This window comes from Sciurus carolinensis, chromosome 4, assembly GCF_902686445.1.
Source record: "Sciurus carolinensis chromosome 4, mSciCar1.2, whole genome shotgun sequence".
NCBI classification, from domain to species: Eukaryota; Metazoa; Chordata; class Mammalia; order Rodentia; family Sciuridae; genus Sciurus; species Sciurus carolinensis.
Genome location: NC_062216.1, coordinates 170,101,230 through 170,127,586, shown reverse-complemented (window position 1 = coordinate 170,127,586; position 26,357 = coordinate 170,101,230). Strand labels below are relative to the sequence as shown.

General features: G+C 59.4%; 3 protein-coding genes and 1 long non-coding RNA gene across 12 annotated transcripts in view; 3 read left to right on the top strand and 1 right to left on the bottom strand.

Moving 5' to 3' along the window:
• Window positions 1–23,875, top strand: part of Cenpm (centromere protein M) — a 35,109-nt gene extending 11,234 nt beyond the window's left edge. For 5 of the 6 annotated variants that reach the window (XM_047549936.1, XM_047549935.1, XM_047549932.1 and 2 more), the window contains 2 exons: window positions 1,637–2,674; window positions 23,742–23,875. In XM_047549936.1, the coding sequence (XP_047405892.1) occupies window positions 1,637–1,752 (116 nt within the window). In that variant the 3' untranslated portion in view covers window positions 1,753–2,674; window positions 23,742–23,875. Of the gene's footprint in view, window positions 1–1,636; window positions 2,675–23,741 lie in introns of those variants that run through there. The other variant, XM_047549939.1, reaches the window with a different exon arrangement.
• On the top strand, window positions 10,115–14,214 carry Tnfrsf13c (TNF receptor superfamily member 13C). Its single transcript, XM_047549940.1, has 3 exons — window positions 10,115–10,356; window positions 10,528–10,833; window positions 11,351–14,214. Exons 1-3 carry the CDS (start codon window positions 10,221–10,223, stop codon window positions 11,536–11,538), a joined length of 630 nt encoding a protein of 209 aa, XP_047405896.1. The 5' UTR covers window positions 10,115–10,220; the 3' UTR covers window positions 11,539–14,214.
• On the bottom strand, window positions 14,493–19,929 carry LOC124983046 (uncharacterized). The gene is made up of 3 exons (XR_007108344.1): window positions 19,756–19,929; window positions 19,430–19,625; window positions 14,493–16,471 (listed from the first exon to the last, which is right to left on the bottom strand). It is a non-coding gene; the product is annotated as an uncharacterized LOC124983046 (long non-coding RNA).
• On the top strand, window positions 20,002–25,916 carry Shisa8 (shisa family member 8). Of its 4 annotated transcripts, XM_047549927.1 has the most exons (5): window positions 20,002–20,224; window positions 20,307–20,980; window positions 23,742–23,875; window positions 24,519–24,665; window positions 24,883–25,916. In XM_047549927.1, the coding sequence occupies exons 2-5, from the start codon at window positions 20,451–20,453 to the stop codon at window positions 25,275–25,277; spliced, it is 1,206 nt and encodes a 401-aa protein (XP_047405883.1). In that variant the 5' UTR covers window positions 20,002–20,224; window positions 20,307–20,450; the 3' UTR covers window positions 25,278–25,916. The 4 variants fall into 4 exon arrangements, with proteins under 4 accessions (XP_047405883.1, XP_047405884.1, XP_047405886.1 ...); XM_047549928.1 differs by having other exon boundaries at window positions 20,002–20,980; window positions 24,519–24,644; window positions 24,877–25,916; XM_047549930.1 differs by having other exon boundaries at window positions 20,002–20,980; window positions 24,523–24,644; window positions 24,877–25,196.
• Window positions 25,917–26,357: the final 441 nt, after the last annotated feature.

Here is a 26,357-nt window from a genome sequence, read left to right as displayed (position 1 = left end):
AAAAGAATTATAACTTTTAGAAAATGGGGGTCTGACAGGTAAGGGGCAAGATTTGGATAGAGCAGCGAGGGAGGCCCCACCGCAAGCATAACTTCAGATAGAGACTTGAAGGAAGCGAGGGACAGGCTGTGGCGTACCCAGCAGAAGAGCAGCGCCCGGAGCCAAGGCCTACGTCTGGAGCTTGTGCGGTGTGTTCGGAGCCCAGCAGGGAGGGCCGGGAGCGCAGCTGGGAAGCTGATGCCAGGGCAGTGGGAGAGAAGTGTTCCTGTAAAGACTGGCTTTTACCCTGAGCGAAGCCAGAGCCACTGGGGCCCAGGAGGAATGCAGCATGGCTTGTATTTTCAAGCTTTTATTTTCTCTGGCTGCTGGAAGGAGAAGAGACTGAGGCAGACGAGAACAGAAATGGGGAGCTGGATTTAGAGGCTCTTTGTGGAAGAGTTAAGAGCGGCCTGGCCAGGAGAGTGCACACCTAGAATCCCGGTGACTCGGGAGGCTGAGGCAGAAGAATCACATGTTCAAGGCCAACCTGGGCAACTTAACAAGACCCTGACTCAAAATAAAAAATGAAAAGGTCTGGATGTGACTCAGTGGTAGAGCACCTCTGGGTTCGATCCCTAGTACTGCGTGCATGCGTGCGTGTACACACACACACACACGAGAGACCTGGACTTGGTGGTAGCCGGGGGACAGGGGCCCAGGATGGCCCATGACTGGCTGTTTGCAGAGTGGAATTGACAAGAATATGCTCATGACCAGGTGTGAGGGAGAGGTGAGTGGAGGACAGCTCTGCCTTTGACTGCAAAGGGCAAGAACACAGGAGCAGGGCTTGTGGCCTCCAGGCCACTGTCCAAGGGGAGAAGTCAGACAGCTGCACACACTTAAAGGTCGGGAGATGTAACGTGTGTCATCAGAAATCAGGTGATTTTAAAGCCACAGAACCAGGCGAAGTCACTCAGGAACTGACTGTGAGAGAAGGAAGCCAAGAACCAGGCCCAGCTTTGGTGTCCCGCAGTGAGGAGGGAGGTGCGTGCATGGTGGGTGGGCACAGGCAGGCACCATACCAGGAGCAAGGTAGAAAGGACTGAGAGGCCGTGGCACCTTCTGGTAGCACCAGCACACAGAGGACGGAGAAGTCACCACTGGATTTTGAGCCAGGGTCCTGGGTGACAAGTGAGGGGTTTGAATCGGGGTCTTGAGTCTGCGCAACCCCCTGCCGCTGGCTAGACCACTTCTGAGGCTGCCCACCAGCCGCACAGGAGCCCCAATAAGGGGGTTCCTTCTGGATGGCACCTCCATATTCAGGGTGAGGGCCTCCCTCACATCCCTTGGAGTGTCTTTCTCCAATGCCACTGTGAGCCTGGGGGCTTGGGCCTGACTCAGATCCCAGCTCCGCACTCACCGCCTGTGTGACCCTGGACAGTGTGCCTGGCTTTGCCACCTTGCTTGTCAGTTTCGACTTCCTCTTGATCAGGCTTATGGTCTCTGTGGTTGGGCGAGCTGAGCAGGTGGGAAGCATGGGCGAGGGTGCAGCCACAATGGAACATGATGCCCTGAGCCGCCCCAAGTCTTGTCCCCCAGCTCTGCCTGCACTGCCTGCTGCCCGAGTCTCACTGCTGTTCTTGGCTCTTCCCTGCAGGTGGAAGACTTTCGAGCCACCATGGCGCAGCGTCTGGTGCGCATGCTGCTGGTCTGTGCTGGTCACGTGCCTGGTGTCTCGGCCCTGAGTCTGCTGTCTCTGCTGAGGAGCTCTGAGACCCCTCCGCCAGAGGAGCTGTGAGGGCCACTGGGCCTGGCTGCGCCTCCCCGCTGGGGGCTCCTTTAGCCAGTCGCAGACATAGGCAGGGTCAGGCTCCTGTGCCCCAGCAGGGCGCTGGGCAGGATGGGGAGGCGCCCAGTTGCTGGGACTCCAGCCCCCTCCTGCGCCCACTCACTGATGGCTGCATCTCCACTTAAGACTTCCCTGGAACAAAGGGCCTCTGGCTAAAAAAAGTTTGAAGCTCACTGGTCTCATCTCATCCACCACTTTGACTTTGCAAATGAGGAAACTGACTCAGAACAATGAAGACAGGATGTGGGAGGGGAGCTTGGACTCCATATTTGGGGGTCCTACTACTCTTATGGAACTTGGTTGTTGCTTCTGGGAGCCTCAGTTTCCCCAGCTATAAATGGAGGTGTCTGTATTTAACTCGCTGAGAATTGAATGGCGTGCTGGGGAAGTGCCTGGGACATGCCTGGGACTGGCCAGTGTTAATGCTGCGCTCAGCCCAGGCAGGGGCTCAGTGAACAGCCACTGGTATTTGAAATCACACAACTGAATTTAAAAACTGATGCAAATTGAGAATTTGCCGCTGAGGTCAGAGGTCTGTGAGGAAAAGTAGCTGCCTGCAGCACTGGGGCTGCGGCAGGAGATTATGCAGAGGCGGCTGTTCTCCCTCAGTCTAGTGGAAATTTGTAAAGTGCTAAGATTAGACTCCAGGAATCTGTCAGCCCGCTCAGGACTTGTGCTGCTGCAGGGAAGCGGGGCTGGTGCTTCGGAGCTGAGAGCCAGGGGAGATGTCTGGCCAGAGAGGTCTTGGGAAGCCAGCTGGTCCTGGGCAGAGCCCGTCTCTGCCTTGATGTCACCAACACAGCCAGGGCCCGTGTTCTTCAGTGAAGAAGGACCCACTGGGAACTTGTGAGTGTCATGAGGGTGAGACCAGCCTGCCTCCTGTAGGCACCTCCAGAACCCGGCCCCAGGCCTGCCCTAGTGCTAAGTGAGGCTTCCACACCTGGCTAACTTCCATGCAGATGTGGCTCCTGGGGGGCCCCGCGTGCCACCTGACATTTGTGGGGCGCTTCGTGCTTCGGAGAGCTGGCTGGCGGCGCCTCCCGTGCCCTCCCAGCGGCCCCGGGGGTGCTGGTGCTCTCCATTTCACAGTTGGTGAAACTGAGACTTGTAATCGGAGGTGTGTCCACAGTCACGGCCAATCAGCGGCAGAACCAGCCTGGCCTGCACTGGTCCTCAGCTGTTCTGAGTGGCTAGACTTTGGGCAAAGGCAGGGCATCTCTGCAGGGTGGGCCTGAGCAGGAGGCAGGGGAAGCCCGCCTTTGCCTGAGGAAGCAGGCCACCGGGCGGCCCCTCACAGCCCCTCCTGGCACGGATGGCTGAGGATGGCTAGGACCCCGTTAGCCCTGAGGGGAGCAGGCTAGGAAGCACAGAGGGTGGCCCTGCTGCAAGGCACCCCCTGGGGCATGTGGCCAGGGAGGCCAGGACCTCTGCTGGAGAGGTGGTGGGTCCGGGTCTGAGAAGAGGCAAGAGGTGAAGGTTAGTGTTGTCCCTGGTGACAGAGGCCCAGAGGGTCAGCCTTCTCAGAGGGCCACCAGGCATTGTATCCTGGGCACCCTGGGCTGGGGGATGAGAGGTGCCTCCAGGGGAGGAAGGCAGTGAGGACCCCGCAGCCTCTCCTGGGATGTCACCTTTTGCTAAAGACGGGAGGCCTTCCACCCCTTCCCTCCCCTGCCAGCCTGCCTCTCCCTCAGATCCCTGCGCCACATTTTCCTTGCCACCTGGTGCCATTTAACAAGAGAAGTGGCATTGCATTCTCCAGCAAGGGCTGGGAGCCTTCCAAGTGCTGGGGGAACTCGGTGCTGTCACTGCTGCCAGCTCCCCGCAGAGCTTGGCAGGGCCCTGGAGCTGAGAGGCCGCTCTCGGGTTGGGGACTGGCCTGCCCCTGCCTCACAGCAGAGCTGAGTGACACATTTAAATGGCAGTAAGGTGTTTACAGACCTGCTGTCCCCGGAAGCAGGGGAACGGATGGACAGAGAGTGGTTGCTTCCCTGTCCGAGGCGGTGGCGTGTCTAGGAGGAATGTGACTGAGGGGAGGAGTGGAGGCCCTGCCCCGTGCCTGTCGGGGTGCCTGGAGCTGCCGGGGTCAGGGCTGCTGGCCGGCCGCGTGCCAATGGCAGACCTCAGGCAGCCACTCATGGGCAGGATGCAGTCAGGCTAACGGGAGCCAGTGTTGGAGGGTAGACAGGGACCACAGACCTCAGACCTGAGTGGGCAGGTGTCCCTTCAGTGGGTCGAGCTGCCTGCTGCCTGCTCCCCGCGAGGGAGGTGGGGCAGGAGCTCTTGCTGTCTGGGTGAGGGGTCCGGGACTCAGGGCAGGGCTCACTTGAAGTCACGGTTCATTTGTTCCACTGAGGCCACCTGGTTGCGGCAGCCCTTGGGCCCACCCTGGGGAGCCAAGCTCTGCAAGAGGTGGTCCAGACCCGAGAGTTCTGACCCTAGCTGGGCAGTTTCATGTGTCTGTAATCCCAGACATTCTGGATTGCAAGTTCAAAGCCAGCCTCAGCAACTGAGTGAGATCCTAAGCAACAGTGAGACCCTGTCTCAAGATAAAAAAATCTATCTCGTATTCAAAACAAAACAATGGCCCAGGCTGGTGGTATTTCACACCCTGCCAAGGAGGCAAGGCCTTCCTAGCGAGGAGCAGGTTTGGCAGCCGGCACTGAGTCCTTCACCCCCGTGGGCAGAGGTTGGCCACAGAGGAAGCCGTGAGGCGGGAAAGGGCTGGGCCTGTGAGTCCTGCCACCAGGCTCTGTGACCAGCTTGCAGTGTGACCGGGGGCAGTGACTTCCCACTGCCTGCTCTACCGCTCGAGGACCCCGTGATGCTGAGAAATCCAGAGGTGCCTGTGCTTGTCCTTTGTCCACCCTCCCTGGAGGGCTGTCTTGTTATGCCCCAGGTACAGTGGCCAAGGTGAGTCTTGCAGCTTCCTGAGCAGCCCTGCCACAGCCTGCCCGCCTCCCTGGCACACAGTGAAGGGTGCAGCTCCCCACACAGGGCCCTGGACCAGAAGGCACTAGCTGGCTTAGTCCCCCTTCCCTTCAGTCTCCTGGGGCCAGAAGGCTAATGGCCCCTGTGAGAGGAATTCTGCAGACACTCGGGCTGAGAACGTGGGTGTCCAGGCCCTGCACACCTCTGTAGGCTCTGCCTGAGATGGTTCCATGGGGGCCTCAGGCAGGGAGTTTGGATGGGTGGCCCAGTCCCCCTGACCTGGGCAGAAGCAGCCTGCCTTGAGGCCACCCGCACATCAGGGGACTACCAGAGGCATTTGGGAGTTCCCAGGAGGGGCCAGTGTTCAGTGGTGCTGCTCTGGGTGATCGCCTTACACGCAGCCCACAGGAGCCCCACACGACCCTGCTCTGAGATCAGCCTCCTGGGAGGGAGCCCAGACGCCTCAGGGCTGGGCCGATCCCCACCCTCTACTCCCTGTGCCGTCTACAGATGGACAGTCCCCCGAGCTTGGCCTGCCTGGCCTATCCCTTTCTCTCTACCTTTTGCAGGGCACAATGGCCCTGTCTCTCCCCCATAGGGTGGCCGGGGTTTGGGTGCTGAGTGGGCTTGGACCAGGTGGCGAGGCTGCACGAGTCCTGGGCACTGTGAGGCGCTGCCCCCATTGGCCCTGGGCTTGCTCACCTCCATCAGGGCTGCCCTCTCTCCAGCTCCCCTGTTGAAAACTGCACCCAAGTCCCCTGTACCCTCCCATTCTGAATTTTCCTCCCCAGTGGTTTCCCCCCCGCCCGCCGTGGTGGGGATACTAGAGATTGAACCCAGAGGTACTTTACCACTGAATGGCCCTTTTTTTTTTTTTTATTTTGAAACAGTCTCGTTAAGTTGCTTAGGGCCTCACTAAGTTGTTGAAGCTGATCTTCAACTTGTGATCCTTCTGAGTCTCTGGGATTACAGGTGTGCACCACTAGGTCCACACTGGGCTTCTCCCCGTTGCTTCTCATCCCTCACCTACTATATTGTTTCCCTGCTTGTGGTTGGCTCTGTGATCCCCTGCTGCTGGAACATTGCCTGGTACATAGTAGGTGCTCAGTTAGCATTTGGTGGAATACGAGGTGCCTGTATATGGTGTTGGCCTGTGTATTCACACAGGGTCAGAAGCCCACAGGAGGCCCAGAGCCCAGCAGTTCCTGGTCCCTACTGTGTGGTGTCCTGAGAGAGGCCTGGAGGGAAACCCCTGGGAGATTCCTGCTCCTCCCCTCCCATCTGGGCCTCAGACATGTGTGCTGGCCCCAGGAGGTGAGGACTCCACTCCCTGTGGCTGGGAAGCTGAGGGGCTGTGGTCTCCTGTCCGACCTCACATGGAGGGCTCCATGTCCCCAACCCATGCCGAGAGAATGGCTGGGGCTGCCCAGCCAAGAGCCTGTGGAGCCAGTGTGCGTGCCTGGGAGTGGAACGGGAATGGTCTTGGGACTGAGAGCTGGGCTGTGAGGACCTGGGCAGGACTCCACGCTGCTCCACGGGAGTGTGACCGGCCCTCACCCACTCTGGTTCAGAGGCCAGGCCTCCCTGGCCACCATATGGGCTCTGGTCCTGCTGCTCAGCTTTGCCAGATGTACTGATTCCCACCACCCCTGCCCTCCTGGTGTCCAGAAGCCCAACACTACTGTCCCTGCTGAGGGGACTTCCTAGCAACATCCCTTTTGGTCAGAGCTAAATTCATGAGGAGGTCAAAGGGAATCTCCAGGATGGGGATCCAGGCATATCACAAAATCAGGTGGGGCCAAGAGTGGACACAACCCCAGGGCCTGCCCAGCCCAGGGCGACGGGTGACCACAGGGCAGTCACACATGTGACCCGTGTGAAATTCGAAGAGTCCTTTATAAATGCACTGGGGCACATATGGGAGGTAAAGGCCCACATGTCCGGAATGAGAGGCTGCTGGTGCAGAGGCTCCCCAGGGACGGTGGGGACACTCCCCTTCCGACTCAGAGACTTGTGCTGTTGTCTCAAGAACTTGTCTCAAGAACTACTGCAGCTTTACTGGCATAATCACTACTAAACCTAATTTTGAAGTTCAGAGTGGATTCCAGGCCCCTGGGCAATTTCACATCCAGATGGGGGTGGGGGCTGGGCGACTGCCCCCAGCCTCTGAGCTCCTCCCATAGGCACAGAGTGACCTCACTCCCCCACCCCCCATTGTGTTCCCAAAGCATGAGGGGCACAAGCTTCACAGTCAGGTGGACACAGACCCCATCCAGGCTCCTCCTACCTGCTGGTCATCCTGGGAAGACCCTTTGCCCTTGAGGTCTCTGTTTCCTCATCTCAGGGGCTTGAGGGGAATTTTAGGGGCAAAGATGACAGAAACCAAATTAATCATCTTTTCAAAAAGACTATTCAGTGAATGAAAAGTCAAGAGTGTTAAGTCAGATTCAGTTCAAGTTGAAGGGGTTTCAGCAACAAAGTCCCTCATTTTCTTTTTTTTTTTTTTTGATACTGGAGATTGAACCCAGGGGCACTTAACCACTGAGCCACATCCCCAGACCTTTTGACCTTTTTTTTTTTTTTTTTTTTTTTGGGTGCTGGGGATCAAACCCAGGGCCAGCCCCCAGACCATTTTTAAGTTGTTTAATTTTGATACGGGGTCTCACTAAGTTGCTGAAGCTGGCTTTGAACTTGTGATCCTGCCCCAGCCTCCCAAGCTGCTGGGATTACAAGCATATGCCACCATGCCTGGCTAAAGTCCTTCATTTTCCACTCAAGAATATGCTGAGACTGGGCACAGTGGCTCACACCTGTAATTCCAGCTACTTGGGAGTCCGAGGCAGGAGGATTGCAAGTTTGAGGCGAGCTTCACCAAGGCCCTAAGTAACTTAGTGAGAACTTGTGTCAAAATAAAAAAATAAATTAGAAAAGGACTGGGGATGTAATGTGGTACAGTGGTTAAGCACTCCTGGGTTCAAATCCCTGATACCACTAAATAAATAATAAAAAGAACTGGAGATGAGTGCCCCTGGGTCCAATCCCCACTATGGCAAAGAAAAAGGAAAAGGAAATTGTAAGCTTGACTTAGGAACTATGATACACACACACACACACACACACACACACACACACACACACACATTGAGGTGTAAGGTGTAACCTAATATTTCCCACATTGGTGCAACTTCTCTTCTTAACCACTAAGTCATCCAAGCAGAGATTGGGGCCTGCCACAACCCCACCCCCAACCCATTCGGGAAGCTCACTTGAAGAGGTTTGGCCTCCGTTTGGCCTCTGTCAGGCGCTGCACACATCGCAGACACTAATCCCACAGGCCTTTTGCTGTTCCTTGCCTGGCCAAGTGGGGCACGTAGGGAGCGCCCCGTAAACATTTGTATCAAATGAGTAATTCTGCTTTGTCCCTCCAGGCAGCTGGCCTCCCTCTCCAGCCAAGGTAAGGGAACTTGTCATTGTGACAGTGAGAAGCAACTCTTCCCCCTCTCACTTGGGGCCCAAGGGTGGCCTCCGTCTGGGCTGGAGGAGGCAGAGTCTCACCCCTGCGGTGACATGGAAGCCCAGTGCAGGCTGGCATTCTGGGCAGAGCTCATGTGATTTATCCAGCCCTGGCCCTACTGGGCCACCCTCGCCCAGAGACAGTGCCCTGCTCCTGGGTTCCTACAGGTCTCAGACGGCCCTGCCCCAGTGTCTGGCTCAAAGGCCAGGTGAGGTGCCTGCTGTGTAGGCAGCACCCTGTGACCCTAATGATGGCAAGTAAGTAGAGTGCACCAACAGGGACAGGTGAGGGAGGCCTGCCACATCCCTCTGTCCCACAGGGAGGGCTGTGCCTGGCCTGGCTCCTCTCCAAGGCTCCCTGGCCTTGCCATCCACCCACTCACACCCACACCCGCCTCCCAGACCCACTTCTCCTTTGCAGCTGCCCTGCCGCCTACACCTTCCTGCCCCGGAGTTGCTGGCCCGTGGGCAGGGGACAGGGAGGAGTGGGCCAGGGCCCCTCAAGGATGGCCTGCTCGGGGTTCTCCTGAGCTTGCTCCCTCAGGCTGAGCTGCTGCATCCTCCCCTGCCTGGACGGAGACACAGGTCTCCTGGCTACTTTGTCTGGTCTCCAACTTGCAGCAGCCAGAGGGAGGGTCCTTCTGAATAGTGCAGAGCTGAGACCTGAGACCCCTGCTCCCCTGCTGGACCCTCCGGCCTCACTGGTAGACCTGGTGCTGGAGGCTGACCCCCTCCATCCAGCAGCCAGACCCTCCTTTCTCCCAGCACTTCCCACGGTGGTGGCCACGCCTGTCCCCAGAGGCCATGCCCCTTTGGCCTCTCCATCCCCATCTGCCAAGCATGCTCCCCTCCCCCATGTAGCTGCTAAAGGTTTCCCTCTCCCCCAAGTCCCCTCCCTGACCGGACAGAGAGTCCTCCCCTGTGCTCTGTGCCCCACCCCAGCCTAGTGCTGAGGCTCTGAATGGCCCCCCAGCCTGTGCTCTGGTTGAGCTGGGACCCCTGCAGCTCTTGCCCAGGAAAGGGGGTCACATGGATCCAGGAAGGCCGAGGGAGCTTGTCTGTGTGGCTGAGACTCATCTGAGAGGGACTTGGGTGAGAGACAGGTGGGGGACAAACACTGGGGAGGACAGCAGTGGAGGCAGGAGGGGCTTGGCGGCCCAGTGTGGCTCCCGGGTGTCCTCCAGCCGGAGTCCGAGCTGCCTCAGGCTCCAAGTGAGGCCCCTGCCCGACCCGACCCGTTGTGCCTACCACTCCCGGCCTTCGGGTTTGGGCGTCCAGACCTTCGTTCACCCTGGTCTCACACTAGCCCTCGCTCACTCCTCTGCCGACACCTCTCCCGCAGCCTCCTGGTCAAGCCTTCCTGTTACTTTTCATGGTGCCTGTGCTGGTGACCCTTGGGCCTGGCCCTGCACCCACTAACCCCTGCACTGTCCTGAGCGCCTGGTTGCTCGATCCCGCTGCTGGCCAAGCGGGCCGAGGGCGCAGGGCCTGAGGGAGAGAACCAAGCTGCAGTGTGCGCGTGCTGTGCGGCCGGTCTGTCTGCCTCCGTCTCCGAGTGGGGGCGGCCTGGTACCGGGTGGTCCCTGCGGAGGGGCCGGCCGGCCGGCAGGAGGGGCTGCTGGCAGCGTCTGTGGCACGGGCTGGCCCCCGAGCGGCCAAGCAGACCAGGCCACCCGGCGTGCTGCGTCCTGGCCGCGGGTCCACTCCCGGGGCGGCCCGAGGGCGGGCTTCCGCCTGTCCCCAGTGCCCGGCAGAGGGCCCCCAGGCTGGCGTCTGGGGTGACGGTTCAGTGGCTGAGGGAGGAACCGCAGGTGAAAGGGAAGGTCAGGGCGCGGGCCGCGCGGGCAGGGGCGGCCCGAGGGGGCGTGGCCTCGGCCCTCGGGTTCCTCCCGAGGGGAGGGCCGGAGGCCGCGCTCGGGCCTCGACCTGCGGCGGGCGGAGGCCGGGCACCATGCGGCGCGGGGCCAGGAGCGTGCGGGGCAGGGACGGGCCGGCGCCCACGCCCTACGTCCAGGCCCAGTGCTTCGACCCGCTGATCCGCCTCTGCGTCAACTGCAGGCTCCTCCGCACACCTGAGCCTGGATCGGGTAAGGGGCGACCCCTGCCGCTCGCCTCGGGCACCCGGGGACGGGGAAGGGGCGGCTCCCGCCGCGGGGCCCCGACCGGGCCAGGCCCGGGGCGACGCGTCGAGGGCGCCGTGGGACCAGCGCGCACTGCGTGGCGCTCACCGCCCATCTCTCCCTCCCCGTGTCCCTCAGCCTCACCTGCCTCCGGCCCGCGGTCCCTCCCCTCGGTTCCCTGCCCTCTCTCCCCGTCCCCTCCGCCCGCGCCAGCCGCCGGCGTGAGCAGCCAGGCACCCGGGACGGCGCTGCAGCCGCAGGAGTCGGTGGGCGCTGGGGCCCGGCCCGAGGCCGTGCTGCCCCTGCCCGGGCTGCTCTTCGGTGCCCCCGCGCTGCTGGGCCTGGCGCTGGCCCTGGCCCTGGCCCTGGTGGCCCTGGTGAGCTGGAGGTGGCAGCAGCGGCGCAGGACGGCCTCCCTAGAGGCCCCAGACGGAGGCCAGGACGGTGAGTCCCGCGTCTGGGAGAAGGGGAGGTACCGTCCTGTGGAGCGTGTCCCACGGGCTGGGATGGGGGCTGTCGCGGGCAGTCATGGCCCTTACGGAGCAGGGGAGGTCTGGACCGGGAGCCAGGACTCGGTCGGGCGTCGCAGACTGAGGGAGGAAAGGAGTTTGCTCCTGAGCAGGGAGAGCGGCCCCAGCCCTGCAGACCCGGGGAGACAGACTCCCGTTGCAGGGGACGAGTTGCCAGGCTCCTGGGAGCCAGGGGCCTGGGCCCGCGGGAGGTTGTGGGCTGGCCAGTCTGGGTTTCCCACCAGTCGCCTTCAGTCTGCACCCCACAGCTGGCCAGGCCTCTGGACTCAGCACTTCCTGTCCTGGGAGCCTGTCATGTGCCACCCCTCCAGGCCACAGTGGAGCTTCATCTACTGAGAGCTATCACTCTGGAGGAAGCTTCCAGAATAGGGAGTGGGGAACACTGTGGCCCAACCCTGACCCTCCATATCCCCATGCTCCTACCCACCCAGAGCCCCTGGACAATGTCTTCGACCCCTCCTCGGGAACCCTCAATGCCTCAGCTCCTGTCTGGCCTCCACCCAGAACACCAGAAGACCCAGGCAACAGCACACCTGGCCACAGTGTGCCTGTGCCAGCCACAGAGCTGGGCTCCACTGAGCTGGTGACCACCAAGACCGCCAGCCCTGAGCAACAATAGCAGTGGAGAGGGCAGGAGGGGCTCCTGCCTGGCTTCTGGGCCCTCTGCAGGCTCCGACACTGAATTCAGCTCTTCACCCCCGCACCCACCTGCCCTTTTCCTGGGAGCCAGGCTGCTTCCCCCTAAACCCTCCAGACAGTATGGCCCACAGTGTACAGCCATTTGGAGTCGTTTGTGTGTTCGCTTTTGGCTTAAGACCATGCCACCTTTGACAGTTCTTGAAGGTCCTCTCTGCTCCAGTGCTCTGCCGGTTTGGATATGGTTTGAATGTGTCCTCTAAGGCTCTGTGTGTCGAAATTTAATTCCCATTGTGAGGTATTATTAAGGGGGAAAACTTAATCTGACTGTGGTTTTTAGAGGTGGGGCCTTTGGGAGGTAACTAGGATTAAACAAGGTCATCTGGGCGACCACCATCATCAGGCATTGGTGGCTTTATAAGGGGGAGAGAGAGACCAGAAGAGACACACACTATATACTTCTTGTCCCTTGCCATGTGATGCCCTCTGCCACCTTGCATCTCTGCCAACAAGAAGGCTATCTCTCGATATGATTGGGCCTCCAGAACTGTGAGCTAAATAACCCATTTCCTTTATAAAGTTTCCTAGCTTTGGGTATTTTGTTATAAAAATGCAAAACAGACCAATATGGGTACTATGAATAAGAGAGCTATCCTTTACAATAGGGAAGAGACCATTAGGCCAAATGAATCTGAAAAGAAGGCCAAGTGGGAGGATGCTTAATTGGTAGCTGAGTGTTGTATTTCTTTAATACTTGCTTTCAGAGCTATCCTGCTTTTAAAGTGACGCACGTGGCAGCAGTGAGTAACCTGCTGACGGTTTCACTTGGGGATTTAGTGCAAGATTATTTTAAATTCCTTTTGGTGTGTGTATATGTGGTATTGGGGACCAGACCCAGGACCTCATACTTATTAGGCAAATGCTATACCACTGAGCTACAGCCAGGTATCAAGATTATTTTTTAGAAGTAACCAGAAAAAAAAAAGTCATGCCTAATTGTGCCGATTCTCAGGTATCTGCATCCCAGGATCACCCTGGGCTTGGCCTAATCTGCTAGAACCTAAGATGCCATTTCTACTCTGTTGGAAGCTTCCAGAGCCACAGGCTGCACTCAGGAGGAATTCTACAGCCTCTAGAGCTAGACTCCAAGCTCAAGCTGAGGGAGGCCTTGTCAGGAAGCTCTCTCAGACCACCTGGGGCCCAGCTGCCTCCTGGGCATGGCACACTCAGCTCTGCGCAGGGGGCACCTTCATACACAGGCCAGGGCAGTCCTATGGCACTGACCAGATAGACCTGACATCCCTTGAACACCCCTCCCTCTATGACCAGTCCTCCTCTTCTCTCCATGGTCTGGGCCCCATGAGCTGGGCTTACCACTGCCCCTGTGGAGGCTGCCCGTTAACAGTGGGGCTCCTGGACCGTACTGTGCACTTGCAGCCAGCTGTCTCCTCTGCTGCCTGCCCTCCCACACAAGATGGAACTTGAACTTCATCCTGGAAATCTACCTGGGAACTTGTCACAACTTGGCTCTTTTGGAAGGAGCACTGGACCAGAAGTCAGAAGGTGGAGTCCTGGGTTTTTCCCTTTGTAGGACCTTGGCCATTTTCTTTTCCATGTACCAGAGGTTTTCTGCTGGCCTCTCCCTGAGCTGCCCCCCAGAGCTGCCTGGCAGACACCTGCCTCTCCCACCCACCAGTTTCCCAGCTTCGAAGAGAGTGGACAGTGGACAGTGGCATTTGGAGACCCAGAACCTGGACATTCATATCCTAATCTCTCTGCCCAGCTAGTCCCTCCCTGAGCCTATTTTAGATACCACTACTTCTAAGGAGCCAGGTGACTGGTGACATCAGATGGCAAGCAGTAAGTGGCAGAGTGAGCAGTCATACACTCCCCCTCCATGCAGGGGCCAGGGAGGCTAAGCTGTTCCTGGCCATCCCTTTCTCCCACCCCACCTTCTCCACTATAGTCAGGATCTAGGCTCTGAAGGTGAAAAGCGTGAGTGAAGTCCCCTGGGGCCTCGACATGCAAACCTCTGACACCCCTCAGTCCCAGTTGAACCCCAGCTGGTATGTAGTTTCCCCTCAGATCTCAGTTTCCTCTAATGATACATGAGGGGTTGGGTACACCATTCTCTTCCTGGCCTGTGGTTCTCAGAGGATTGGAAGGAATCTTAGAGAATTCTCACATAACATTTCTATTTCACAGATAAGAAAACTGAGGCCCAGAGAGGGTCATTGTCATTAGCAAATAACAGAAGGGAAGTTCCTTGGGGAAGAACCAGGAGAGACCAGTGGAGGGGTGAACAAAGATGGGCAGTGTCACCATGCTGAAAGGGCCCAGGAAAGGAAATCAGCCTCCTGACCTCTGAGCTAGGTGTGACTTTCTAAGGAGCCTTCCCACTGTCATTGACACCACATTTGATTTTCATAACAACACCTGGAGAGGAGTTAGGTATTTGTGTTTGGCTAAAAAAAATTTTATTAAAAAATGAAGGTATACATTTTGGAGACAAACTAGAAAGTCCAGGAGGATGATCCAGGGTGGGGTCTATGGAGACCTGACCTGTATCCAGCAACAACAGCCTTTGTGTGTGGTGTACTGTTCTACGCAATTGCAATCATTTTACACATAAAAATTTGCATCTTGTCCCATCATATGTGGTCAGTCTCTATCTTGAAACCCTTTCCAGTAAGATTGTCAATGCTAGTCAAGTTTTCCTCCTGAGTATTTGGTTATTTTCTGGTTTTGCTATTGTAACTGAAGCAGTGGGCACCTTTTTGTGCATAAATCTTTGCTTTTGTCTCTCTTTTCTAGGACAGTGGCACCAAAGGCCTTGACCTTTTTTTTTTTCAGGGGGTGGGGTACTGGGGATTGAACTCAGAGGCACTCAACCACTGAGCCACATCCCAGCCCTATTTTGTATTTTATTTAGAGACAGGGTCTCACTGATTTGCTCAGTGCCTCCCTTTTGCTGAGGCTGGCTTTGAATTCTTGATCCTCCTACCTCAGCCTTCCAAGCTGCTGGGATTACAGGTGTGCGCCACTGCACCTGGCAAGGCCTCAACCTTTTAAAGCCTCCCCGTTGGTGGAGTTGCTTTCCTGAAAAATCTGAACCATTTCACATTCGTGAGTGGGGATCGTGCTATTTTGCAGGTAGGAAAAGAGAGGCTCAGAGGGCGAAGGATCGGCCAACTGCAATTAGGCCAGTGTGGTGGTGCCACCCAGCAGGCTGAGGCAGGAGAATCAAAAATTAGAAGACAGCCTTGGAAATTTATGGAGACCTCTTCTCAGAACAAAAGTTAGGAAAGGGGATGAGGGTGCAGCTCAGTGGTCAAGTGTTTGCCTAGCATGTGTGAGGTCCTGGGTACACTCCCTACTACCACAATGATAAAAAATTAAAGCAAACAACTCCCCACTCCTCACAATTAGTGGTGGGGCTGAGTTAGACCAGAATTCCCACTTAGCTGAAGGTCACGGGGCCACACTCCCTCCTTAGGAGTGACCAGTTCCAGGGATTGATGCCTGGCCTCACCTGTTTTTATAACTCAAAAGACTTTTCTCCCTCATTTTACAGTAAGAGGGATCTAAGATAGACTCTGGAAAGACCACTGGTGGGGGTGGGAATAGAGAAGCAGCCCTGCCACCCCTAGCCTGTTTTTGGACAGTTTTTCCTAAAGGAGGGCTTGGTTTCCACAAGGTCCCCAGGGCCCAGCAGGTGGGGGCAGGGCAGACTTAAGTCTCGGTTCCTCCTGGGGCTTCCTGCAGGCCCCTTTCACTTCCTGCCTGGCAGCCAAGGTCTGGGGGCTTAAGGTGGGGGTAGGGAAACCCACCTGGTGAGTCCATAGAGGACAGCCTGACCCCTCACCTCCTGTCCCATTAGGGATGGCCCAACATAGCATCCTCCGAAGCTAGTGGCATCTTTCTGGGCCTGTCTCTGCATCTACAAAATGAGGCTCCTGAGGAACACCTGGCTGTCCTTCAACATTAAAGAGGGCATGTGGCATGCAGGCCGGGGTCAGGGAATGCCACCAGCCTGGGGGGAGGGAGAATTAGAGCTCGGTAGGGACAACTGCCCAGGGTCACCAGGAGAATCAGGGAGGGCCTTGGAAACATGCCAGCTTCTCAGCTCATGCGGTTTCCTCCTGGGGCTCTGCAGGAGGCAGCGCTGCGGGCGGCGGTGAGTGCTGGACGCTACAGGAGTCCCCCAACCCAGAGGAGCCTCGAACATCTCCTCCACTTCCCTAAACAGCTGAGAATCTGGGATCCAACCCCAGACCCAGGACTGTGCAGCGAATCTAGGGCAGGAGAAAGTCTATCTGTGCGGCTCCTGCGGTCAGCTTTGCGGGTGGCAATTTGACCACCATCCGGCATCGCGGGGAGAGGGCTACAGGGCGGGGTGGGTGGGGCCAGAACCCGGGGAGCGGCTCGGGGCGGAGTCAAGAAAAGGCGGTGCTGAGGAACTCCACGCTTCGAGGTAGCCGGAAAGGGGCGGGGCCAGAAGCAAGTCTAAGGGGTGGGGTCAAGGCCCAGGACCAAGAAAAAGAGGAGGGACCCATCATGGGCGGGACCAAGAATGCAGGTACCTGCTTGTAGCTCTTGACCTCTGAGCACGCAGGGCCAGCTTCTTGGTGTAGTTCGGAGACCTGCAGTCGGAGTCAGGAGGGTCCCCAGGTGTAGCGGGGAGAGGGCGAAGGGCGCCGGGTGACCTGGGAGTTGTGCCCCAGCAGGCGTGTTGGCGTGGGGAGGGCGCCGGTGACTTGGTGGCCGAGACCCGTCCTGTCTGTACTCCCGCGCTGCGGTCTCGGTGGCCAGCCTTGCACGTTCATTGGGAAGTTTGGAGGAGCCTTAAGGAGACCAACGGGGTGGGTGCAGGCAGAGGGCTTTCCTGTGGATCCCAAGGCAGGGTAGGCTGTGGACTGGGGAGAGGGTGCATGTGAATGCGACGGGAGGCCGAAACTCAGCTCCCAGCCCCCCAGTCCCGCGGCTCCCTCGAGACCTTATGAGCCTGGGCGCCCCCTCCCTCCCTCCCACGGGCAGCTGGAGCCTGAGTCATGAGCTGCCTTGCAGGAGACAAAGGCAACCGTGGGCCCTCCCGCCAGACCCCCTCCTGGTGCCTGCATTTGCACTAGCAGGGCGTCCATTGTCCCCAGAGTCCCCGCTTCTTGGGTAAGCCTCTACCACAGAGGAAACGGAAGCAAGTGAGTGGAGCAATGAGGTCCTTTTGGCATCTGAGTGGCATCCACTGTGACAATCACCATGTTCTGCAGTGGGGGTTCTCAGAAGGACACACTACCCGGGTGTTTCCCTGTCCAGTGTCCATTGCCCTCTCCCTACAGCCCTTCCAAAGAAGCACTAGCAGCCCATTCTTGCAGATGGGAAAGCTGAAGCCTAGTAAGGTTGAACGGTCTTAGTGGAGCAGAACTTCCACCCTGGTCAGTATTGCTCCACCATGAAGGATGCGCAGCTTTAGTGTGAGTGTCTGGAAAGGCCTGGGCTCTCCTGCAGGGCCTGTGCACTGGGGGCTGGGGGTGCAGTCAGGACCCTCCAGCTGCTGTCTTTTACCAAGCTGGCCAGAAAGTAGGCTTGGGACTCAGTGCAGGTTGCAGGCCAGATTCTGGCTCTTCTTGGCTGTGTGCCAGTCCCAGCAAGTCACTTCCCCTCTCCGGTCTTGGGTTTCTCTCTAGGAAATCCCCCAGGGCTGAGAAGATTTGGCAGACTGATCCCCCACCACTTAAAATGGGGACACTGAGGCTCAGCATAGGCTTTCCCTAATGTCACTAATGTCCACAGCCTCCGTCAGGACGCCCTCTTTCAAGATTCTCAGAACTCCACAACCAGAGCCAGACAGGGAAGGGAGGACATGTGTTCCTGGACACATTCACATGGACACACAGGTGTACATGTGTGCTCATGGAGCAGGGAAGGACCTCGTGTGGTACGCATCTTCACGTTCATCCATGAGCACACTCAGGCACCCGCACAGTCAAGCTGCCAGCACTGAGAGCTGGGGGCGGGGCAGGTGCCCTTCAGGCGCAGAGACTCAGCTCCTCTGCCCGCCCCGCGGGGCTCACTGCAGATGCCAGGGGTTATTTTAAGCTTGGATCAATGAAAGATTTTTGGTGACACAGGCTTGGGGGGGCTGGCAAAAGAGACAAGGGGCAGGTGCCCTTAAGTCTTGCCATGATCCTCCGGTCCAGGGCAAAGGGGTCACTCCTTAGTTGGGCTGCACCACCTCTAGATCCCCTTGCCCAGCACATGAGCTGGCACCTGGTGGGCGGCATCAGCCTGGAGGGTCAGATCCGAGAACTCTGCCAGTCAACTGGGCAATTCTTTGGGGTTTGCCCTTCCTGCTCTCCCTTCAGTCCCCAACACCAGGTATTCATATGGGGAGGACACTGAGTACCTGGCACAGACCTGGTAGATGTGGGCACTTGTGGTTGATGACTGACCACGGAATCCAGAGAATCAGACTAGGACAGGGAGAAAGTTGTGTGTGGGGGCAGTTTGAACTTCAGTCCCTGGGTGCCTGGAGGGCTGGAATCCAGCTCCTTCACCAGACAAGTGGCGTCCCTATATACAGATGCTTGTAGAACCTGATGGGCATCAACATGGGGTGGATACTGAGAAGACCCGAGGCTAGGACAGTGGGGGCATAATTCAGGGGAGAACACTGGGAGAGTTTCTCTGGACCCAGTAGGGTCACTCTACCTAGGAAGAGCTACTCTTCAAACCCAGTGCCCAGCAATTCGGGAGCAGGGGCAGCACTGTCCTCAGAGCCCTGGCAACTGGAAGGGTAGCTCGGCAGCATGTGGCAGGAGTGTTAACTCAGAGCAGTTAATGCCACTGTTCCCATTTCTAGGAAAACCCTGTAAGAAAAGGATGCTCTAGAAAGCACAGCTACGAAGTTCTGAACAGAATAACAAACAAAAAGTTGAAGGGCAGCAAAGAGCAAACTAAAAAGCAGCTATAAAATAGGATGTAAAGTGCGACGTATTTGAGCTGGGTGCCTGGTGATGGGATTCATGCAGGTTTGCTTCATTCCTTACGCCTCTGGCCTCTGTTTTGTTTCTTCTAAAACTGTAATAAGGGAAGTCTTCACGGGGGTGGGGTCTTCAGAGCTGACTAGGATGTGTGTGTGGTGAGAAGGGAGGGGGCAGTTGTCTTCAGCCAGGACAGGAGGAGACATTCGGGGGTGGAGCACAAGGCCACCCTCCTTCCTGCCCAAGTCCACTAATACCTGAAATTAGCCTGTCAGTTCCTCGTCTCAGCAGCAGAAGGATGATCCTCCTTAACATGTAAATCCTTCCTCTTCTTCCCCACCTTTTTCACTTTCATAAGCTGATCCTGGCCATGAAGGGGGTGGTGGTGGAAAGGAGAGCAGAATGGACCCTCAGATGCCCAAATTCTTCATCTTACTGAAACTAGAGTGTAGAGACATTACATCCACGCATTCCTTCACTCAGCAAATACTGACAGAGGCCTGAGCTGTGTGGGGGACACCCAGCCCCACACACCCAGCCCCTGCCCTCCCTGTGCTTCCAAATGTCTTCCAGAATTGTCTTCGTTTTTTTTTTTTTTTTTTTTTTTTTTTTTGGCGGTGCTGGGGATTGAACCCAGAGCCTTGTGCTTGCAAGGCAAGCACTCTACCGACTGAGCTATCTTCCCAGTCCCTGTTGTTTTGTTTTTGAGGCTGGGTCCGGCTTTGTTGCGGGGCTGGGTCCGGTTTCTGAGCCTTCCCCTCCATCCTTCCCCTGGTCTGGGAAAGGACCTGGGAGCCCTACTTGGAGTGGCCAGGTTCCACTGATTCTGACCCCCAGTGGGCCCAGCCCTCCCCTTGCAAGGTAGAGGTTGGCCCAGTGTCCTCCCCATCTCACCTCAGAAGGGGAACGGGGGCACAGGACTCCAGGCAGGCTGTCTCCAACACTAAGGACCCCAAGCCAAGCATCCAGCAGGTTCTGGAACTCGGGGCACGTGCCATGGTTAAACTGAGCAGAGGAGACCAGAGATGCTCCGCTGCCGCTGTTCTGCTGGGGTATTCCGTTCTACTGTTCTGGGAGTCGAGGATCGAGGCTTTAGAGAGGGGAAGAGACCCTCATGTCACAATCAGAACTGACGGAAGGGACCGAAAGGAGGTGGTGCAGGGCCCCGACCCTCCTGGGGCTTTTCAGGGCTGCTCAGATCTCTGCCTCTGTCCCCGCACCTGTAAAATCCGGTCGGCGGTCGCGGGCGGATGTCCGAGGTAACAGTCCCGGAGCCTTGAACCGAACCCCCTCGAGCTCCCAGTTCCGAGGAATATTTTGGGGCGGTCTTGGGGAGGGTCCCAGGTGGGCGCCCGGGTGCGCGGGCCCGGCCGCGCCCTTCCCTCGGGTCGCTGCGGCCGCGCTCCGCCCCCGGCTCGCGCTGCCCCCGCCCTCCGCCCGCGCTCCCTCCCCCGCCCGCCCGAGCCCGCGCCGAGCGGGAGCCCGAGCCCGAGCCGGAGCCAGAGCGCGGGCAGCGCGGAGCGGGAGGCGGGAAGGCAGCGGTGTCCGGCGGCCCGCAGCCCCCGCTCGCTCCAGGACCCGCACAGCCACGGGGCAGGGGAGAAGTCGGAGACGCGGCGCAGGCGAGAACCCGCCGCCCCGCCCGGGGACCGGAGTCCCAGGGCGCGCACTGGCCGGCTGGCGTCCGAGGTGAGTCCCGGAGGAGGACGCGCCCACTGGAGGCACCTCCCGCGAGCTCCGGACTCAGCCCACCGGCACTGGGTCCTTGCAGGACGCCGGCCGCCGAGGAGGCGTCGGCCGGGAGCCAGCGCGGGAACAGCGGCGCGGCGCTCTCCCGAGGGTCGGAGGAGCCCGGCAAGAGGGAGCCGGGGTGCCCGGCCATGCGCGGGGCGCAGTAGCAGGAGACGCGGGCCCAATGGAGCGGGCCGGGGCGCGGGGACTGCCTGGAGGCCGCCGACCACCCAGGCTGCGGCTCGCGCTCGCGCTCCGGCTGGCCCTGCTACTAGCGCTGACGCCGTCGGGCCGCGCTGGGGCCCCGGAGGCTCAGGAGCCCTCGGCTCTCAGCACGGCGGCCCCGGCCGGGGGCGACCGATGCCGCGGCTACTACGACGTGATGGGCCAGTGGGACCCGCCATTCAACTGCAGCTCCGGCGCCTACAGTTTCTGCTGCGGCACGTGCGGCTACCGCTTCTGCTGCCACGACGGGCCGCGGCGTCTTGACCAGAGCCGCTGCTCCAACTACGACACGCCAGCCTGGGTGCAGACTGGCCGGCCGCCTGCTCGCGCCCGCGACACCGCGGCGCCCCGGGACCCGGGCCGCGAGCGCAGCCACACAGCGGTCTACGCTGTGTGCGGCGTCGCCGCGCTCCTTGTGCTGGCCGGCATCGGGGCGCGCCTGGGCCTGGAGAGGGCGCACAGCCCGCGCGCGCGGCGCACGGTGACCAGGTGAGCGCGCCGCCCCCCGCCCCCACCCACTCTGGCGCCTCCATCCTTTTTGCCCCTCTCGAAGCTCTGGTCCTCACAGCAGCCCCCTTCTGGTTTATTCCTGTCTCTCTTCCCATGTCCCCTCGTCACTAGGGAGATACCGGATACTGCTCTGTCTCCCCTTGACCTTCCCGCCTGTGCTAGGCCCTGGGCCTCCCTCCCTGCAGCTCCAGCCTCTGGAGAGGGCATAACATCTACACCCAGGGAGCAGGCAGGGACCAAGGCCCGCTGACCAGGCAGGGGACAGGGTTGTAGTAGTGTTGGGAGTCTTGGGCAGAGGGAAGGGAAGGGAAACTTGGCTTCTCCCCTCCGGTTTCTCCCACTTTTCCCTCCTTTTTTCCACTTCTCATCCATCTCCCCCCCCCTCCCAGCCATGACTCAGGCCTGACCTTCCCCGAGGTTTCAGAAGCCCCAGCTTGCCCCACTCGCTAGTCCCCAGATGAACGTCAAGGTCTCCCTCTGTGTAGAAAGGAGGCAGAAGGCCGGGCATGGGCCTCGGTCCTGTAATCCCAGCACCTCAGGAAGCTGATGCAGGAGATTACAAGTTAGTAAGACGCTGTCTCAAAATTTAAAATATAAAATAAAAAGGACTGGGGATGTGGCTCAGAGAGATGTGGCTCGGAGGTAGAATCCCACTTGCTTCAATTCTTTGTGCTGGGGAGTGGGAAGAAAAGACGAAACAGAAAGAAAAGAGAAGTGTGGCGCGAACAGACTTGTGTTTGGGAGGGCAGGCCAGGTGCTGGCTGAGCGCTGAGCTTAGTGAGGGGGTCTACCCAGGTTCCCTTCCTCAGCTGGATGGGATCCCTGTGAATCTCGGTTCCTGACCCTGGAGTTTCCCACCTCCACCCTCACTGACACTCCATGCCCTAGCAGCCTCCACTGCCTGCCTGTGCCCTCATCCACCCAAGTCCCAGTTGGGGATGCAGGCTGCTCACATCATACAACAGGCTAGAATTTAGGAGCGACAACAGAGAGGAGCCCCTGTGATCTGATGAGACAGATGTGGATGCCTCACCTCCCAGGGCTCAGGCAGGCTACAAGGTCTTCCTTGCTGCCCAGACCACTTAGCCCACTCACTCCCAGACAGCTGTAGGGCACACCTGGGACTGGGTCCTGGCCTTCCCCCTCAGCCACTGCGCTGCCTTGGGGAAGTGATCTTTGGCTGGATCGTGTATCTTGCAAGGTCTGGAGCTTGGCCTCCTGAGTTTGGAGTCCCTCATGCTGGGCGAAGGTAGCCGCAGGGAGGACAGGGTATGTCCTTGAGCTGGGGGGACAGCAGAAGCTGAGGGTCATGATGGCGTAGGAGGGTGGATGGTGCAGCATCGCTGATGTGTTCACCTGGGATTCTTTTCATCTTCAGATTTGGTTATCCCTCAGCCCAACCCCTTGGCTTGTGTTTCCCATGACTCTTTTCTCCTCTAGGGAGACCTGGAAACGGGACTTGGGCTCATGGGTGGTGTTCTGAACCCCTGTTGAAGTCTCACCCTTAATTCTGCTGTGTTGGGGCTGATGGCCAGGGAAGGCTTCTGAGAGAGCTTGTTCTCAGAGAGCCTGGAGGGGACTGGAACCAGCCCTTGGAGAAAGTGTATGAAAAGACCCGGGGGCATGACGATTACTCGCCTGGGAGAGCTGGGTTAGAGGTGTTTGCACAGAGATGACCCCCAGGAGTGAGGCACTGAGGAGAGGGCCAGGCAGGAAGGTTAGTCCAGGCTGGTACTAGACACTTCAGGCCCTGCCACACTGCAGGCCAACCTTGGTCGCCCCAGGTGTCCTCATGTGCCTCTTCATGAATCAGCCATAGCCCCAGTCCCAGAAGGAGGGTGGGGCCGAGTGGGAGAAAATCATGGGTTCGGGTGCTGCACGCAGCTGGCTGAAGCTGGCTGTAGGGAAGGCTGTCACACACTGTCACAGCTGGGTGGGGGCTGGGTGTCCTGGGTACCCAGGGAGATGCCTGCCCAAGGTCACAGAGCGTTTGGGTGCCAGGCTGCCACTGGGGGCTCTCCTGACTCCCTTCCCTCCCCTCGTGGTCTTTCCTCTCCCTGTGCTGAGGCCCGGGCTCCAGGTCCCAGCAGAAGCCCCTGCTGCAGGCGGGGAGGTGGGCAGGTGAAGAAGATCTCTTGGAGAAGGAGGGACTCATGGACCTTGAAGAATGAATAGGTGTTTTTTAAAAAAATATTTTTAGCTGTAGATGGACACAATACATTTATTTTGTTTATTTATTTATTTTTACATGCGGCCAGGGAACAAACCCAGTGCCTCCCGCGTGCTAGGCAAGTGCTCTACCACTGAGCCACCACCCCAGCCCCTGAGTAGGTGTTTTACAGGAGGAAATGGAGAAAAGGATGTTGCAGGCAGGAGCTTGTGCAGGGACAGGAGGCTCAACTGGGGAGGGTCTTAGAAAGCAGGCTCCAGGGAGGGGAAGGACGGGAGCCTCTGGAAACAAGGTGACCCTGGCCACAGGTGACCCCATTGGAGTTTTCTGACCTTGTCTGGGTGTGGTCATCTTGGGGATATAGGTGAGGTGAGCAGGTCTGTGCCTGGTTAGGGAAATTAGACATTTGAGGTCAATCAGAGGAGAGAAAGGAGGGAGGCCCAGAGAGGCTGAAAAACCTGCTCAGGGCCACAGGGTGAGACTGTGGTTGCCAGGGCTGGCCTTTCATAGGCCAGAATCTGACTGACTGGGTGACTGAGAGGGCCACCCCTCATGGCTCGGTCCCTGTAGGACGCTGACGGAACTTCTGAAGCAGCCGGGCCCCCAGGAACCACTGCCTCCACCTCTGGGCCCACCCCTGGGTAGCTGTATCCAGGTGCAGATGGGAGATGGCCTTCCCGGAGGGTCGCCCCACAACAGCACAGGTGAGTAGGCCGTGGGCCAGTACTGGCTCATTTCCAGGGGGTGGAGGCGGCGGTGGTGGGTGGGAAGGGGCAGAAGCCGGTCGCCTGACTGGGGAAGGGAGGCTGTGAGTCGCTGCTTGCCCATGGGAATGGGCTGCCCGCCTCTGCTGGACCGGCTACTCGGCTGCCCTTGGTGGAGAGGGGCCCTCCTACGCCCGAGTCTCGGAGACTGATTCTGTGAGGAGGCCCCGGTCCAGGATTTGCTGGCTAGGGCTGCGGTTCGGAGGCCTGGCTCTGTGCCCCGGGGTCTGGAGCCTCTCTCAGCCTCTCACTAGGGAGGCAGCGCTTGGCAGGCCCCGCTCCCCCAGCTAGGTTTGTTGCTCAGACATCCCCCACCTCGGCGGGGAGCCGGTCCTGGGACTCAGCGCCTGGCCCAGGCCTCACGTGCTGCGAGCCGTCCATTAGGGAGCACCCCTCGGGGCTGGCTGCCATTAATGGCTCTCTGAGCCAGGCCCCGTTCCAGGCGCTGGACATTCTGTCGGGAAGGGGAGACGGGCTTGCCTCGCCCAGAGAGCCACCCTACGGTTCCACTGAGCTGCGTTTGGGGAGGGGGCTGGGAAGCGCGTAGCGCGGAGAGTCGCCTTACGCCCCCACCCCTTCCCAGACAGGAAACGCCTCAACAACTCGGCCCTGGGGGCCGCCACGCCCGCGCCCCCGCGCGGACCCCGCTTGCAAGGCGGCGGCACCAGGACGCTGCAGCCCGACTACGCCAAGTACGCCACGCTCAAGGCAGCCGCGCTCAAGGCGGCAGGTGAGTGGCCCGCTGGTGCGGCGGGCGCGGAGTTGCGGAGTTCGCAGCCGCAGCCGCCCGCGCTCGGGACGCCCCCACGCGGCCAGTCGGCTCCGCCTCGGCCTGCCGCCGACCCCGCCCCTGGCCCGCGCCGGCCTGGGAGCCCTCACGCCGGCCGGAGGCCCAGGCCCCGGGAGCCCGCGCCCGCAGCCTGACCGGTCCTGCACTGTCCCCGCAGAGGCCGCTCCCCAGGACTTCTGCCAGCGTTTTCCCACCGCCGAGTCGGCCCCGCGGACCCTCCCGGCGCGGGCCCCGAGGCCTCCCGAGGACTTGCCCGCGCTGCTCGAGGCCTGCCCGTGGGCCCCCCCGGGCTACGCGGCCCCCGCCGCCGCGGCCCCGCTGGGGCCCTACGTAGCCTGGACCGCCGGGCGCCCGGCCCGGCCCGCCCCGCGCGGCCACCTGGCGGCCCATGCCTCTCCTGCACCCCGGAGGCCGGGCCACGCGCCGCGGCGCCAGTTCAGCGTGGAGAAGCTGCCCGAGGCCTTCAGCGTGCAGCACCCTGGGCTTTACAGTGGTGCGGGCCGCGGACCCCGGCACCTGAGCACCAACAGCAAAGCCGAGGTCACCGTGTGAAGCTGGGCCGCCCAACGGAGGCACAGGAGTCCAGGGCCCCGGGGCACGGAGGAACCCAAGGCCGGCGTCCACCCTAGTCTAGTCTGGGTGGATGCCTAGGGGCCTTGGAGCCTGCAGTGCTAAGACAGGACCTGCTGGGAATGGCCGGTGGTTCTGTCGCAGGGGCCACAGGCCCCGTTCCTCGTGTAAATAAACCCTCTAATGTGGTTCCTGCTGATGGCAGCATCAGTCATTGAATAGACAGCAGGGCAGGCAAAGGGCGGAGCAGAGGATCACTGGCAGGCAGCTGTGCTGGGAGCCAGGGAGAAGTGGCTGGAGAGGGTGGCCAGGGCTGAATGCCAGGCTTAGGGCCCACACCAGGGGGACACGTGGGAGGGAGGCAGTTAGACCTCAGTCATCCTAAGTTCAGGGCCCCGGGAGAGAACCGTTGGGCTCTCTAGGGAGTGTGTGCCTTTTACTGGAGGTGAGCCCCCCAGCTGGTCATCCGCTCTACAGCTTGACTTGGCAAAACCTGGCTGATCTTCACTGACATAGTCTGGCCCTGGGCCTGCCCCTGGCCTGTGGGCTGCTTGACAAGTTGGCCTAGGGCCACCCCCCTAATGGTTGCGGGCCATGACGACACCTGGTGTTCAGGATAGAGGTGCCTCCCTCCCAAGAGCTGCTCTGGGATAGAGATGCTGGAGCAGGAGCCTGGCAACACCCCCTCCTCCAGGGTGCTCACAGGGCACATGCTTGGCTCTCCCCCTTCCTGCCAGGAGGGCTCCTGGTACCTGGCCATGACACAGGGCGTTGCTAGCAGCCTGTGTGTATCTTCCCAAGTTCCTTGGTGCCAGGTACTGGGGGGCAGGGCAGTGCTGCACTATGGCCAGTTGAGGTTGCCCCATGGGGATGCGTTTTTACAGATAAGGAAATTGAGGTCTTGGGACTTAAGTAACTTGCCCAGGGTTACTAGCTGACTCCCAGGTTAGGTCCTGCAGTGTGGGGCTCCTGCCCCCAGGACATGGGAAGCCTGTGATCAGAGTCCCTTCTATTGGAGGCTGTTGAAATCAAGGCCTAGAAGCTCCAGCACAAAGCCCAGAG